Source organism: Sprattus sprattus, assembly GCF_963457725.1.
Source record: "Sprattus sprattus genome assembly, chromosome: 8".
Classification (NCBI taxonomy): Eukaryota; Metazoa; Chordata; class Actinopteri; order Clupeiformes; family Clupeidae; genus Sprattus; species Sprattus sprattus.
In genome coordinates, this window is record NC_137927.1 from 15,242,568 (window position 1) to 15,259,676 (window position 17,109).

At 46.5% G+C, this 17,109-nt stretch overlaps 1 protein-coding gene across 1 annotated transcript; it reads right to left on the reverse strand.

Moving 5' to 3' along the window:
* Window positions 1-2,044: 2,044 nt before the first annotated feature.
* On the reverse strand, window positions 2,045-3,860 carry LOC308369162 (trace amine-associated receptor 13c; the record flags this gene model as incomplete). Its single annotated transcript, XM_080843506.1, has 2 exons — window positions 2,045-2,979; window positions 3,584-3,860. 2 exons carry the CDS (start codon window positions 3,858-3,860, stop codon window positions 2,045-2,047), a joined length of 1,212 nt encoding a protein of 403 aa, XP_080699632.1.
* Between the last annotated feature and the right edge of the window lie 13,249 nt (window positions 3,861-17,109).

Here is a 17,109-nt window from a genome sequence, read left to right on the forward strand (position 1 = left end):
ATTTTCTCTTTCTCACCCTTTAACTCTTTTTTCCATCAGCCAGCACTTTGCTTGTCACTGTTTGCTCCTGAGTTCAGTGACATGTGACTGGCCATGTGCAAGATCCTGTATTTCAAGTGGACTGCCCTGGAGGTGGAAAATGCTTTTCCTTCTTCTTCTACCCCTGATATGAACCAGACAGGGTCGGCGCCCCACACCTGTCAAACGAGTTATTGTATATGTAAGTGAAAATAGAATTCCGTAAGATTGGAGTATATAGTATGAAATTGTAAAATTGGTGTTGATTGTTGAAGGCAAATTCATAATATTAAGCATTTGGATAATACATAAGGTACTCAAATTGAAGCCCCCCCCCCCCCACACACACACCACATTCCTCTGATGTTTCAGGGTCCTCAGGTCCTCCTGGACCTTCACAACAAGAGTTGAGACATGGTTTGCAGCAGCTAAGTGGAATGATTTCATGTCTGAAAAAATTCAAGACAAAACAAATCCCACGTGTCACATCAATCCTTTGGCCAGTAAATAAAGGTGTTCTTTCAGTCTTTTTATATAACATCATCATTTCATTATACTTGGATTTCCCAGAGTACGCAACCAACATTTTCTTCCTCTAATCAGGCAACATCTTCACCAATGTCGCTGTGATGGCTGGTTCCAAGTTGCTGCTACTTCAGCTTTGACTCTTTAATTATTCATGTTTTTCAGGTGGAGAGGGAGGGCTTGAATCTCTCGAATCATCAAAATACAATTATAAATCAGCAAGTTCTCAACCCCCACCCTGTCTTACATAAGGAGGGAGAAGGCTTGTGGTCAGACAGAGTCAGTGAAATGGGGAGGAAGGTGAAATGCATTTTAATGGTATGTTTCTGTTGCAAACGCGACTGCTGAGCTGGAGACTTTCAGTTGGGCTGCTCTAAAAGACATTCAGAGCTGTCAGCCAGCGTTAGTGTCGGTGGCTGAACCGCGTCAGAGAGAGCAATGATTTTCTGAGGTGTTTATTTTTTTTAAATCTGAGATCATCATCTGATTAATAATGCAATACTACAATAAAATAGTATGCACAGTTAAGAGCATTGACCATGACTTAGATATTCTTTTAGAGATAAAATCTTGTTTTCTTACAGTTACAGTTATCACAGTTAGCATGGTCTAGAAAATAGTGCATGGTTGCAGCTGTGAAAAGATCTGATTAAAGGTTTCAACTGAAAAGTTTTTATTGATACCTAACTTATTTATATTTTTATATGTATAACCAATACATTTTTTTTATATTTTTTTTTTATTATAGAATACAACTATATACAAAACCATAGTTATGACCTATTTTAGATTTTTGCATCATATAACACATAAAGAAATCTAGGCTTTTGGCCACTAAATCAGACAATATCACAGAATGAGTCAAAAGGATCGGTAGAAATAACAGTATTTGATATTGTGAGTAAGTTGGTTCTTCTCTTGAAGGCGTACATACTGTACTGCATGTATGTAGATTTGAACAATAAGGCATTATCTTAGCTTGTCTCTGTTGCAACGTCATTCTGAACTATGATAACTGCAAGTGAGTCTGTATGAAAAGCTGAAAAATCCATATAGTGCATTCATTTCTATTTGTGTTTATAACCAAATCACTGTAAGAGTGACAATCATAGCAAAAATAATAGTATAAAAATACACAGGTAGTGTAAAAACACAATATTAAATTAACATGATCATTATTTCAAGAAAGGTAAATAAGCCATGTTCATATTATTATAATGTGCTTGGCAAGACATCACATTTGATTGTCCCTTTAATTTCAGATTCAGTGTCCATCATTGTTGTGCCTCAAATATCAAGAGAAAACTGTCGACATAAAAACTGTGTAATCAATCCATACAGTTCAGTTTTGATGGTCCCTGAAGTTGAAATAGTATTTAAAGCCCTACAGATGTGGGAATAATTATCAAGCTTCCATACTTTCAAAGGAAGGAAACCTGTTATGAGGGGTCTTGTTTAGGAGAAGAGTGTGGGGAAGGGGTATAATAGTGGTTGACCACTTTCAGTTTTTTTCCCCTTGGGGCATTGAGCGTTCCCTCTGAAAGAGGAGGGTGACGCCCTTACGGAAGCGTTGGTCCCTGACACTGTAGATGACAACATTGCAGCAGCTGTTGCCAGCCAGAATCCAGAACGCAAAGAAGGAGAAGTTGCACCACGCGTAGCCCACCACGTTGCCCAGCACGAACACGGCGATGGGCGAGAAGGAGGCCGTGAACGCGAACGTCAGGATGCCGATGGTCTTGGCCGCCTTGATGTCGGAGAAGGATGGCCGGTGTTGGCACCAACCCCCTCCCCCTCCTCCCCCACTGCTCTCCCCACCCATGCTGCCCTCAGCCAGCAGCTTGCGCTTGCGGGAGTAACGACGAATGCTGGTGAACGAGACGATGTTGACGACCAGTGTGCCCCCCAACAGTGTAAAGTCGAAGGCGGGGAAGAGGAGCATGACATGGGCGTCGGACGGCTGCGGACCCAGCACATCCCACAGTGGTGCGTAGTTGCACATGCGGCTGCACGGGCTGTACTCCAGCGTAAAGCTGCGGCTCAGCACCAGAGGCGCCACGGCCAGCAGGAAGCTGCCCGCCCAGGAGAGCAGGATGAGCAGCATCGAGCGCCGGCGCGTCACCAGCGCGTCCTTGTGCAGCGGCCACAGGATGGCCACACTGCGCTCCACCGTCATCAGGAAGATGGTGCTGATGGAGACGAAGGTGCAGCCGGCGAACACGGGCCCGATCAGCATGCACGGCTGCCAGGGCACAGACAGGTTACCGCCACCGCTGCCGGTGCTGCCGCCGTGGTTGTGATCCGCCGCCTCCATGGGTGCCGCTGAGGACTGGTACCACACTGGAGGAGTGCTGGTCACCATGAGTGAGATCTCAGTGTAGACAGAAAAGGGGACAACCAAGACGCCAACTAACATGTCAGCGATGGCCAGAGACACTGTTGGAAGAAAGGAAAGAGAGAGAGGGGAGGGGGGATGGGGGCAGAGGTCAGGGTTACATAACAGCTTGTCAAAGCCAAGATGCAATCTCTTTTTTCCTTTTTGTGTACAGAAAGTTAAGTCATTTGTTGGTGTATTGGAAATGTCGATTCTATTCAGCAGACTGACAAAAGGAGTGATCATGTTGACTTATTCCTTTTTGAGCATTTCTAAGAAATTCCCATCAAATTTGCCATAATTTGCCATCATTCCCATCATTTCAAATATGTCCCATCATTTCAATTGTGCCACTATCAGCATTGATGGCACGCTCATGAATGGTAGCAGGCTATTGCACTCAAATGGCTCAGCAAAGGCCAGCCATGCCAGCATTCTTCACACAATTATTAGTCCTTTGACATGACCATGACACTTGTCTATAAAACAATATAAGGTTGATTATTTTGTCTCTACTGGCAAATCTTGACCACTGGTTATTCCAGAGATGTTAGCATTGTATTGCGAAACAAAGAGGAACAGAAGCATAGCCAGGTTTATGGCTGTTACACGCAGGTTTGACTTAGCCATGCCTCCTGTGTCTGAGTCTGTGTGGTGCGCCCTTACCTTTAAGGTAGCCCTGTGGAGTGCGTGATTGCCTGGTCTGCATGAACACGGTGAGCGTGACCACATTTCCCACCACGATGGCGAACGCCAGGCTCACCATGAACACCACGGCCAGGGTGCGGTTGAGCAGCCCACAGCAGCAGACCGTGCAGAGTGGAGCCTGTGACTGTCCGTCCTCGAGCCCGGGTGGCGTGGGTGCCGTCAGGTTGGTGCTGTCTGCAGCGCCCAGCAGTGCCTTCATGCCCCAGGGGATGCTAAGGTTGGCCAGGAGGGCCATCATCCCACACACACACACTCACGTGGCAGAGAACACTGCTGGCCGAAGGACAAGCAGCGGTGTGTGTGTGTGTGTTTGGGTTCTAGAAGGAGGAGGGGTTGTATCTAGGTAAGCCTCCTCCACATCATCTTAAGAAGAGCAAAATGATGGCCCTGTAATGACAGAGAGAGAAAGAGAGAGAGAGAGAGAGAGAGAGGGGTAGACAAGGTGTAAATATAACCCACTCATAGAAGATAAAGAAAATGACAGCCTTCGACCAAATAGGAAAGAGAATTTTGGCTTAATTGTGGCTTAGACAGACAGCTTTCTGTGAGTGGTCAGGGAACCCCATTTAAAATTACCTCCACTAAAAACAACAGTGGAGTTTTATCGGCTTGGGAAAGAATAGGCAATCAGTACCAGCGGTTGTAGGATGGAGGTAACGTAAGAACTATGGGATTTCACATGCATACAAAGTTTCTCTATGTCTCACATTCTCCATTTAATTTGCCACCCTCTCAACCTCTCCGGCTCGCGTTAAGAGTGATGCCAATGTCCTGTCTTCTCAAGACCTGTATTTAATTTCCCCTTCAGCTGACAAACCGTTCCACCACCTCTCAGTCTCCTAGAGTAGTCACTCAACTGGAATGCTAGAAGGACAAACCCAAGGAGGCAGATATCGAGAAAAAATAAGGGTGACTGGCAGGAACACCAACAGACCTGAACAACCAAAGCTCAGGATTTAGCTGTAATGACTGCTATGACACATTTCTGGGTGTTTGGGAGAGGGAAAAGGGAACAGGAACTCCACCCGAAAAAACAAAGGCTTTAAAAGGGGATTAAAATATCAGAAGATTTGGACAGTAGGAAGTGACCTGGGGGGAATTAAACAAGCAGTGAAGTTATTTATTTACTTTTCAAATTTGTATTGGCACCCAGAGATCAGGCCATATTAAAGATGGATAATGTAGTTACAGCTTGGACTAATTTTCATCGGAAGGCTTTGTATCTCAACAATGTGACCTATCTGGTTAAGTGGTAAACCTCCTAATAGAAGAGCCCTGTGGCTTTGTTTTGCTAGGAGAAGGAAGTCATATGGGTCTTCTTTTGGGGGTTTATATGTAAAAATACAAAATAGAAATATTTACAAAAACAGTACAAATCTGACATTTTCTTTGATCATAAAATGTAAACTAATGTAAGTTTCATGCTTGTTATGAAGCAGCGGTGTGAACCAGGTCTAATTGGAGTCTAGAGTGTTTGCGCTTGTGTTTGCGTGTGTGTGTGTGTGTGTGTGTGTGCGTGTGTGAGGGGGGGGGGGGGGGGCGCAACCTTGCCTTATTCATTAACTCCTGCTTGTCACCTAAACTGTCATCTCTCTTGGTGGCCCACCTTAATAAGCAAGCAGCAGTGTGTCACACACACACATTGGACCCTGGGGACTCTACTGCCTGCTTAGCTTGGCCTGCACATGGGATGTTTCTTTTTCCAAAGAGTTTCCCAGAGGAAAGAACCACAAAGGTCTCTCTCTTTCTTTCTCTTTTCAGCCTCTTTCACTCCCACTTTACATGCACAAATATAAACTCCACTAATTAGGCTTGAAAGAACATGGCAAGAGGATGCATTATCTTCCTCATTATAATTCAGCTTTGCATAAAGATTGAGACTCAGTAGCTGAATAAGATAAGATTAAGAGCTTTTTGTTGACTGAGCCAGTGTGCATGTATGGGGATGCAAACACTGCAGACTTAATGATCATGCTTTTTGCATGCAATGTCAATTAGAGGTCCCAGTTGCTCATAAGAAAAAAAATAGTACATAGCTACCAGTTCACACTTGGAGCCTTTAAATGCTATTATAATGAAGTAATAAGACCTTAGAGTACACATCTCACATATATTAGAATTTGCATTTATTGTTCCATTTATTTATTTAGTTGTTTGTTTGTTTGTTTCTTTATTTATTTATTGGTGATAAAAATCCTTTTTAAAAGCCGGATGCGTTTCCCAATATCTGCTGTATATGCTGTGCTTGAAGCTAGATAAAATAAGATGAAAGCCCCAGCTCAGTCGAATGAATTCTGAGAAGATGATCTAAGAATCTTTCCTGTCACAAGTGGAAGCTGATTGACGGAAATACCCTGAAAAAGCCAGAGCCTGCTAGCAACAAGCAGCATGGCGGCATGCTCGAACCACACATGAACCAAGAGAGGACCTCCTGAACGCTTGACTCATTTCACTCACTGGCGGAGCTGGGAGCTTCAGGCTTGCTCCCTGGAGGACATGAGTGTGCAAGGGAGAGAGCCAGAGAGAGAAAGAGAGAGAGCGGGAGAAGGAGCCATGGGCTAGGTCGTGACTCTTGCTAGGCTTTTCACAACAGCAAATGGTCAGCTGGAATAATGGACATGCCACATAGCACTGGGTCCCCCACAGCCTGGGGAGCCTGTGCTAACATTGCCTGCACGTGAGCGTGCTCTCTCTCTCTCTCTCTCTCTCCCCTCTCTCTCTCGCTCTATCCCACTCTCTCTCTCTCTTTCCCTCTCACTCTCCCACTCTCTTTTGGTCTCAGTCACTCACTCTCTGTCACTAGTTATCTTTCTCCCTCTGTCTCTCAGACACTCTCTTACCCAAAGCAGAGTGTCACAGTAAAACAATGATAAAGATTGAAAGGAAAAGAAATCACAAGTTCTCTCTCTCCTTTTCTTTTCTCCGTCACACTCGGCTTGCACCTGTTCCTCTCTTTCCACATTGTATCTCTCCACCCATCACTTCCTCACTCCATCCGTGTTGTTCTTACTTCATCAACTGTCAGTCTTTCTGCTCTTGTACTAATGATTACTAAACTTCCCTTCAAAGACTACTTTCATTATTTGATAACTTCCAATCATCTACTTCATTACAGACAATTATCTCACTCATTGATTTAGTAATGTATCTTCTCAGGGGGTCTACACACAGGAAGTTCCTGTCCGCACCTGATTGATAATCCTGTTAGTGTGGTGACTGGTCTTTCCACAGTAAACACAGGCATCAAAACCTACACTTGCGATCAGGAGTGACGGCTCTAGGTATCCAGCATAGCAAGGTAGGAAAAGAGAGAGCCACATGCCTCTTTCTGGCTACTGTTCTGACAGAGAAAGCATGCAACAGGCATTCAGTTTACTTGCTATGGAAGTGTTCATGTTGTCCGTGAACAGCTTTAACAAAACAGCCAGAACATTTGTAAGTCACATCTGAAAGTGCATGTTCTATGGTAATTGTTTTGCAAAAAACAAGGAAATCTATTTTGAAAGTACAGCTGCATCTGTCACACACAGCACACACATACAACACAGACAGACATGTGCCACACAATGCACAGCACACTTCAAAGCCATTACATCCACATCACTGTGGCATTTATTAAGTCCTCAGCCACGACAGCACAGAACTCAAATAGGCAAGTGGGTGAAGGGCAATAGACACTTTCTAATGCCACAACTCCCATTCATCCAGTATCGCCAGTCACTCAAACAAGAAAAAATAGGCTTAACCCCTCACCTGCATGTCACTGGACGTATGCACGGAATGCACTCAGGTGTGGTGTGGTGGGTCGGCGGCATCCAGTGGTTTGCCGTGGGTCCAGCTTGAGGAGTGGTGTGTGTTGGGCTGTTTGGAGACAGCGGAGCGAAGCGGTCCGCAGGTCTGGCATCACATGCTGGCCACCCCTGTGACTCAGTCTGATGTCACAGATGTTTGGACAGAGGCTGAGGTCCACGGTTACTGCCGTAACAGAGCTCTGACTCCTCTGACTCTCCCCTCCTCGCACTCTCCTACACTCACACACTCACTCACTCCCTCACAGTCTCTCTCTCTCCCCCCCTCCTCCCTGCCTATCTTAGCCTCCTCAGTCTCCTCCTCTCGCTTTTCTTTCCCTCTCACTCTCTCTGTCTGTTGCTCTTAGTCGCTATGCCTGTCACTCTTGCCTCTTGAAGAGATGATGGTTGTTGCTATCTGTGAGTGTTTGTTCTTTGCTATGCTGCTTTTACTTGTCATTCTGTGTTTCTTTGCAAAAAAATCTGTTCATGGCATTCCTAACTGCTGTGAGATCCTGCTCTCTCTCTCTCTTTTTCCCTGTTTCTCTTTCCCTCTCTGTCTTTCACTCTCTCTCTGTCTTTCACTGTCTCTCTCTCTCTTGCTCTGTCTTTACCTCTCTCGCTCTCTGTCTTTCACTCTGTCATATACTCTCAATCTCTTGACATGTTTCTGCTCTCCCCTCTCCTCTTTGCTTCTCCCTCGACACACATACACACACACACACACACGCACAAGCACACACACACACACTCCCTCTCCTCTTTGCTTCTCCCACGACACACACACACACACACGCGCGCGCACACACACACACACACACACACACACACACACACACACACACACACACACACACATACACACACACACACACACTCCCTCTCCTCTCTCCCAGAGGATCACACACCATCTCACACACTTACCGCCACTGACCCTAACACACCCCCCCACCACTTCTCCCACTTAAGAGCCCATTGATTTTGTCCCTTTTGAATTTCATCTGAGCCCCTATCCTTGCCCTTTCCTTTTAATTCATCTTCAGTCCTGCAGTGCTGACCAGGGCTTTTAAAAGGCATTGAGATTCTCTGCATGTGTGGTCTACCACGTCACCCCTCCGTCCCGTCCTCCCTCTCCCTGACAGATCCGTCTTCGTCCCTGATTACTTTCTAACGCCTCCACTCTACTCCCATTGAGATCACTGTTAGCGATCATTAGCCGCGTGACCCTTGCACACGGGATGTTTGCAGTCCACTTCCAGAAGCCCCATCCTCTCTATGCTGAGGGGAGACCTCTGTTACCTCCTTATAACTCCACTACCATTACCCGTTATGTGTGTGTGTGTGTGTGTGTGTGTGTGTGTGTGTGTGTGTGTGTGTGTGTGTTGAACTGTTTCTGTTCTTTTGGGAGGTGAACTCCAACATGAAGTATTCGTTTCACATAGCTCCGCTGCATAACTCGCTGTGATGAACTTGACCAAAGCAAAGTTTAGCGATTCTGCTGCAGAAGCTGTCTAGACTGCCTGTTGGCTGCTTTTCAGTCACCCTTAATTACTCTCTCTATCCTGTACACATGGACAACCTCTGAGGGGGAGATCTTTCCATAACACTCAGTGCAGATGTGGGAGCTGGAAACATTTGGAAGGAGCGGTCAAAGTAAACAAACATGGAGCGAAATCCCTTGCTTATTATTTAATCATCTAATGTTCTGCATCGTTGACTCATCAAACAGACTGGGTTAATCAACAGATTTGAGTGGAAAAAAGCACGTACAAGTAGAACGAGGTCAATATGAGAGTGAAGGAAGTGCATAAGAAGACATCCCGAAACACTACAGTCAGCATTAAACTTTGCAAACTTTGTGATTGAATCATCAATATGCCATCATACACATTTGTAGCCTATTTTTTATATAGTGTATTAGTCTCACTTGTCCAAATCTAACCTCATTGGTTGTCCGCTGCAAGGACTGTTAATCCATGAAAAAGTGGTCAGTGAGGATGCTTATTGGAATGAAATTTAGACAAATAATAATGCCACAGTTGGGGATAGAGATACCAGGGACGTCCCTGCTTGTTTGGTGGTGAAGCGTCTTTAACCACAATGTTTACATGCACACTGATGAGACACTGGTGAAAATGGTCTGAATGGGCATATGAAATGTGGGGTATGACGGAAGCAGACCAGATTGGAGAGTTTCAGTCCAGACAAGTATCCGCTCACTGTGTCCTCAGCATTTCGCCCACTTCTGGAGTAGCTTTGGAGATGCTTTCTCTCTCGATCACAGTCAAACGTCCTCAGAGAAAGAATATCACATCATCTCTCATCATATTCAGTCCAAGCACTTTGACTGGCCTCTCTCTTACTCTCTCTTTCTCATTCTTTCTACCTCTCGCTCCCTCCATCTTAGTTACTGAGCATATAATTCACTCAATTCTCCATTCTATGCTGTTCAGCATGATCACACATTTCTGTATGCTGAGCTATAACTCAGTGAAACCATGTGTGCCGTTTACATGTTTTGCTCCTCAGGCCAGTGGGTCGATTGTGCTCTGTATTTTAAGAGGCAGTTTGAAGCATGACCAGCATATGTATGGGCACATCAGGCTTTATAAATTAAACAGGTGGGACAGAGGAGTGCATTATTCATTGCAGGGTCTTAAAACCTGTGTCTTTAAGTCAAAGTGCAAACAGACTGAGGGAGTGCATGCTGTAGGTTGGCTGCAAATCAGGAGTTTCTCTGGGGAATCCTAATGTGCGCGCCATCTCATCTCAGTCCAAGGGAAAATGTCATTTTTCCTCTGGGCTTCAGGATGTACGTGTGTAAGTGAGTGTCTCTGAGTGTTTTGATGTGTATGAAATGAAATCCACTGATCAAACAATTGACAATTTTATCTACAAAGTGACACATTATTTGTAAAAATGTGGTTACAACTGCTATTATCCACTCTCGCTGTTGTACAGGTACATTGTTTAAAAAGTACAACTTGGTGAGAAGTATAACAAAAAGCTGAGCTTGTAATAGTACTGCCAGTCTATTATTGAAGGCTACAAAATAATTCACAAAACATCATTATAAATCATTGATTCAAGAACATTGATGGACGGCTTGCAGGGGAAGGGATGGCAGAGAGAGGGGGAACTAGCCAATTTAGAATCCAAGGATAGACACTGTGATAGACACTGCATTTCACAGAGATAACAGTGATAAGAAACGTTAACTGAAAGTGTACACAACAAATTCCCTGGCACATTTCAAATTGATGGGTGACGTCTCAAGCATCACCTCAGCACTTTTTAATGTATACATTTTTTAGTGCAAAGGTGCTTGCAATGTCAGTAGAAAAGGTAAATAAAGTGTCATTTTCACTGTATGAACCATTCAAGGAGTTTCAAGTAGTTTGGCTTAACAGCCCATTTACACAGCCCTCCCATTTGAACCACATAGCTATGCTGCCAAACTAGTGCATTTAAGTGTCAATGAGATAATTATCCCCAAAATGAATATTTACGGGCTAGGTACGTTTTTAGTGGCCTTGCTCTATGAGATCTCTACAGCGTCATCAGAATTACGCTTAAAAAGCTGGGTGAAAATGTCTCAAAACCCAGCGCTGGGATTCATCTATATACGACGTTGCTAGGAGCAATGATTCACGTCCCTGCCTCACACATCTATCTATGTGGGGAGGCAGCAGGCACATGTGGCACATCCTTGCGATTAGCACACACTACAACTCCATTTCAGCGGTCGCTCGCAGCTCCTGCTCTAATTATGACACAAATGAAGAGCTACGGGTGCCATCAGAATTTTTATGAGAAAAACATGTTCCGCGCCAGTCGTGTAACACGCTTATAGATAACACGTGTCAGTGGGAATACAAATGAGTGTGGTGCAAGTGAGAGAGTGGTACGCATGAAAGTTCTGGTGTTTGGCATGAGGTTAGCTTCAACAGCATCCACATTTAAACACTGGCATTCATTTATATTTAGCAGATGTGTAGCCTGTGCACCAGGTTAAGACTAGGTTCCCCTAGGTTCTCTCTCTGTCTCTCGCTCTCTCCCTTCTGTTCGCTCTCCCCAGTACAAGCACGTCATTAATTGGGGGGTGGAGTGGGCACCTAGTTGGCCACCTACCTGACGGGAGGTAGGCGTATATATTTAGGCACCTGGGGTCCTTACACAGGTCTGTTACTGTTGCTGGCACACGGGTGAGGAAGCTAGGCGTGGGCACGCTCTTGAAGTGCGGAGGTATGTCAAAGCGGCTGCTTTCTTGTTTCTTATTTTCACTGACGGTTAGCATGCTAAGCGATGTTTGTTTTAATAGTGCGTGTGTGACTCAAAGCAGAAGCTGACTGCACCAGGCTGTACCTGGGTTTGAGACCGTTTGCGGTTCAAAGGTACGATAATGACTAATTAAATGTAACTGTTGTAGTACACTGTTTTTTAACTAAAGTATTGTAAACATGTGTATTTATTCTCCACCAGCACCCACTGGGTATTGTGGCTTGTGTGGTGCGTGGTGTATCCGCTACCAGCGATTTGTATTTACAGCCGGAGCGGCAGGTATGTCTGAGTGTTCTTTCTCTTTGTCGGCTTGACGAACGTGCAATGGATACGAGCGCATTGGTGCTATTTCCCCGTTAGCCTGATGGCGGTTTATTGACGTAATGTGTATTTACTCTGTAATGTGTTGTGAGTGAATCATATGGACAATGGAGTGTGACTACCTGTTTTAATTGCCTGTTATTGTTATATTGTGTATTTACCCTGTAATGTGTGGTGAGGCAATCATGGACAAGGGAATGTGACTACCTGTGTTAATTGTCTGTTTATGTTTTCAGACAGTGATCAAACAGCGTTGCTAGGGTTGCTGTTCTCTACATGTGTGTGATTGTTGTGTGGTTTATGTCCTTTGTTATAGTTTTCCTCTAGCCTGTTGATTGTAGCTTGTAGTGTAGTGAGAGTGCATCAATTGCACATCACAGGCTAGAGTGGTTTCTTTATTTTCTTTATTCTTTTGTTTTGTCCACCCCCCTCCCTCTCGGATAGCCAGCCTCAGTGGTGGTGGAGCCAGGGGAACTTATAGGGCCCTATTGAGTAGGCATCTCCCTAGTTCCCCTTTTTGCACTCAAGGAGTAGAATAGACATGTGAAGTTGCGGTGAAGTGAATTCTTTAATCCTCATATCAAGTTTATCAGAGTGATATATATATTTGCAGTGTGTCTTCTGACAGTGAACACGTGTTGTATTGGGACTCTTACCCGTCCATGAGTCTTTTGTTTGCTCCTCTGGCTCCATTGCTGCAGGCTTGGCGACTCCTTTCCCCTTTTATTTCTTTGTTTATGTATTTGATTCTGTTGACCAACCAACCCACTTTGTATTAATAAAAAACTGTATTTTTATACTTTGAAAGAACCTGTGTCTGTACAGCTTATTGATACCGAGTTCCCCTTGCTCAATAACTCAAGGGGTGGCGTAGTCACTGTACCCTAGGGGGCGCTACATTTTGGCGTAGCCGGCAGGATCGCTGTTAATCTTTAAAGTGTTGTTGGTTGGTCACAGTGAGCAGCACCGTGTGAGTGTGTGTGTGTGTGTGTGTGTTTGTGTGTAGAGAACAGCAACTGGCAACATGAGCGGCGAAGAGGACAACGATGGAGGCTCTGGGGCACAGCAGCTGCAGCAGCTACGGCAACGTGTGGCCCAGCTACAAGCTGAAAACCAGAGACTATCCGGTGCACAAGGTGACGATGCTGGGGGGGGGATCCCCTTCCAGTGCGAAGAGAACAGACACTCTATCTGCCCAGAGAGAGACGGTGCCCTAAGTTCTCTGGCTCCCGAACAACTGGGACCCTTTCCATTGAGGAGTGGACTGAAGAAACGCAAGGCTGTATTAGGTCAAGGTACATGTCCGATCTAGAAAAGGCAATGTTTTTATATGATCACTTAGAGGGCGAAGCCCGAAACGAGATCAAATATAGACCTGCTACTGTTAGAGAAAACCCAACAGAAATGATTTCCGTCTTAAAAGAAGTATATGGATGTTCTAAATCATATGTTTATTGGCAGCAGCGCTTCTTTGACCGAAAGCAGAAAGAACATGAGTCATTGTTTGAGTTTTCACATGCATTGATGAACCTTATGGCACAGGTGAAACAATCCAAACAAGATTCTATTGCTAATGCAGACATGTTGCTTAGAGACCAATTCTGTGAAAATGTTCGGGACCCAATGTTAAAACGGGAACTTAAAAGAATGGTACGGGCTAATGAGGCCTCTTCCCTGCTAGATGTAAGACGGGAAGCCACTAGGTGGGTGGAGGAGGGACAGACAAGTCGCGAACGGAGTCAAAGTGCTCCAGGGCGTAGAAGTGAAGCGCTTTATATGTCTCAGTGTGAAGCCACCGCTGCGCAACCCTCTGAGATGGCAGAGTTAAAAGAACTGGTGTTGAAACAACAAGCCCAACTTGATATGCTGGTCCAACATCTAGGGCAGCCCACCAGTCGATCTCGCGCCCCGCAGCCATATCGGGAGGGACGCTTTAAGCGTACCCCTGACGGTCAGCCCATCTGCATTCGATGCGAGCAACCTGGACATATAGCCCGGTACTGTCAATCCGCTCCCCCTTCGAGCAACCGTAGACCAGCCCCTCACACATTTCTAGATCCCACCGAGCGGTCAGTGCCTTTTGCCCGTAGTTCAAGTAGCCAGCCGGGAAACTAGAAATTCCCAGTGTGCAGAGCCACACACTGGGAGGGGAGGGTTTTGGCTCTGCATGTTCTCCGTCTTTTAGACAATTAGTTGGAAAATGCCCTGTTTTACATGTGGACATTGGAGGGTTGATGGTCCCCTGTCTAATTGACACTGGGTCAATGGTTACTACTGTAACTGAGAGTTTTTTTAATAAATATTTCAGTCATCTGCAGAAGAAAGACTGCAAGTGGTTAGGCCTCAAGGCAGCTAATGGGCTAGACATACCTTACACTGGTTATATCGAGCTGGATATTTTTGTTTTGGGACAGCGTATTCCGGAGAGGGGAATATTGATTGTCAGAGACCCACCCAATGTGACCCTTCATGACCACAAGGTAGCTACCCCTGGTATACTAGGTATGAACGTACTGTCAGAGTGCTATAGAGTTCTCTTTGAGCAACATGGTGCACAGCTCTTCCACTCCCCTCCGGTTAAGTCGGCGGCCCCAGCAGCCCTACGGGCTTTGCGACATTGTGAGAAGATCCAAGCCGTCTTCAATGCCCCCAAGCCATTCAAGGTCAAAGTCCAGGGGAAGTCTCCGGTCTGCCTTGGGGCTGGTGCCCTGACTATGGTTGCGGTTACATGCCCCCAGTTAGATACTGCGGAGTTCTTGTTTGAGCCATTAGGTAATGAAGATGGGCAACTGCCTGAAGGTCTCTTGGTGTCCCCCACCCTTGTCACTGCCAAAAGGGGCATGTTGTGTGCTCCTGTAGTTAATGTCGGGTCTACTGACGTGTGGCTTTCCCCCCGACGCACCATTGGAACTGTGCAGGCAGTGATGGCGACCTCTGCTGGAACCAACCTTGTTGACGGTAAGCCTTCATGGGAAGAGTGTTCCGCCTACGTCTCCACTCAGGAGGCAACCACATGCTCCAGCGTCCATGAATCTCCCTTCCCTGACTTTGAGGGCCTGACTCCTGAGCAAGCTTCCAAAGCCAAAGCCCTCTTTGTTCAGTACGACGATATCTTTTCCAAGGGTGATGGAGATCTGGGATGTACGTCTCTGATTACTCATGAGATTCCATTAGTTGATGATGCCCCTGTCCGTCAACCTTACCGTCGAATCCCGCCCACCCAGTATGACATGGTGAAGGCCCATATCAAACAGCTCTTAGATAGTCAGGTCATAAGAGAGAGCAGCAGCCCGTACTCTTCTCCAATCGTTCTTGTCACCAAGAAAGATGGGAGCCTTCGTCTCTGCGTAGACTATCGGCAGCTGAACTCAAAGACCCGGCGTGATGCCTATCCCCTCCCCAGGATAGAAGAGTCCTTAGATGCCCTGTCCGGGGCAAGATGGTTTTCCACCCTCGATCTTGCGAGTGGGTATCACCAAGTCCCGATGGCCGAGAAAGACAAGTCGAAGACTGCCTTTTGCACACCGTTTGGCCTCTTTGAGTTCAACCGGATGCCATTCGGACTGTGCAATGCTCCCGGCACGTTTCAGCGCCTCATGGAGCGCATGTTTGGAGATTGCCGTAACCAATCGGTCCTTTTGTACCTAGATGATGTGATTGTATATTCGTCGACAGTGGAACAACACCTTGAGCGGCTGGGGGAAGTGTTCACACGACTGAAGAAACAGAACCTCAAGGTGAAGTTGGCTAAGTGTGAGTTCTTCAAACACCAGGTGAGCTACTTAGGCCACGTGGTCTCGTCAGAGGGGGTAGCTACCGACCCTGCGAAGATTGAGGCAGTTAAGGAGTGGCAGCGCCCAGGTCACCTGGCTGAATTGAGGTCCTTTCTTGGCTTTGCAAGTTATTATCGGCGGTTCGTCGAAGGCTTCTCCAAGATCTCAGCCCCGCTACATCATCTTGTGGGGAAGCTCATTGGACCACGGAGAAAGGGGAAGACCCCTCCAGTTCCCCTAACAACAGCATGGGATGAGGCCTGTGAAAAGGCATTTGAGTCGTTGAAGGAGAGACTTACCTCTGCCCCAGTTTTGGCCTATGCCGACTTCAAGAAACCCTTCATTCTGGAAACCGACGCTAGCCATGGAGGCCTGGGGGCTATTCTCTCACAAGAGCATGACGGGAAAGTTCGCCCTATCGCCTTTGCCAGCCGTGGACTGAAACCTACCGAGAGGAATATGGAGAATTATAGCTCCATGAAGCTCGAACTTCTCGCCTTAAAATGGGCAGTGACTGAGAAGTACAGGGAATACCTGTTAGGGAATCATTTCACTATCTTGACCGATAACAATCCTCTCAGCCATCTGCAGACTGCCAAGCTGGGGGCAATTGAGCAGCGGTGGGCCGCTCAACTAGCATCCTTCAATTTCACCATCAAGTACCGCCCGGGAAAGAGCAACCAGAATGCGGATGCATTGTCCCGTCAGTACCTGGACCGGTTTGCGTTTGGGACAGAAGTCCCCTTGCTGGGAGCTCTAGCCGATATGGGCCAGCCGCCCGTCGCCGAGGGTTATTGTGGAGAAGTGGTGGCGCTGCCTGGCCGTAGGCCTCAAGACCTGCGCCTATTGCAAGAGGCTGACCCAGTCATCGGGCCTGTGCGCAAATATCATCAAGCCGGCATACTGCCAGGAGCTGAAGAGCGGACGTCATTGTCCAGCCCTTGCAGGGCACTGCTGCGGCAATGGAGCCGTCTGGTTACTCAGGAGGGGGTATTGTACCGCCTTGTCCATGCCCCAGGTGGAGGCCCAGACACTTTCCAGCTGCTCCTTCCCCAGTGCTTGCAGGAAGAAGTCCTCCGTAGTGTCCATGACCACCAGGGGCACCAGGGCACTGAGAGGACCCTCCAGCTGTTACGGGATCGATGTTTCTGGCCACGCATGACCAAAGATGCTGAGCAGTGGTGCCAACAGTGTCAAAGGTGTGTACTGGGGAAGGCTGTCCAGCCAAAGGTGCGTGCATATTGGGGAACGTTGCAGGCGACCCAGCCAAATGAGATTCTAGCGATTGACTTCACCTTGTTGGAAACTGCAAGTGATGGTC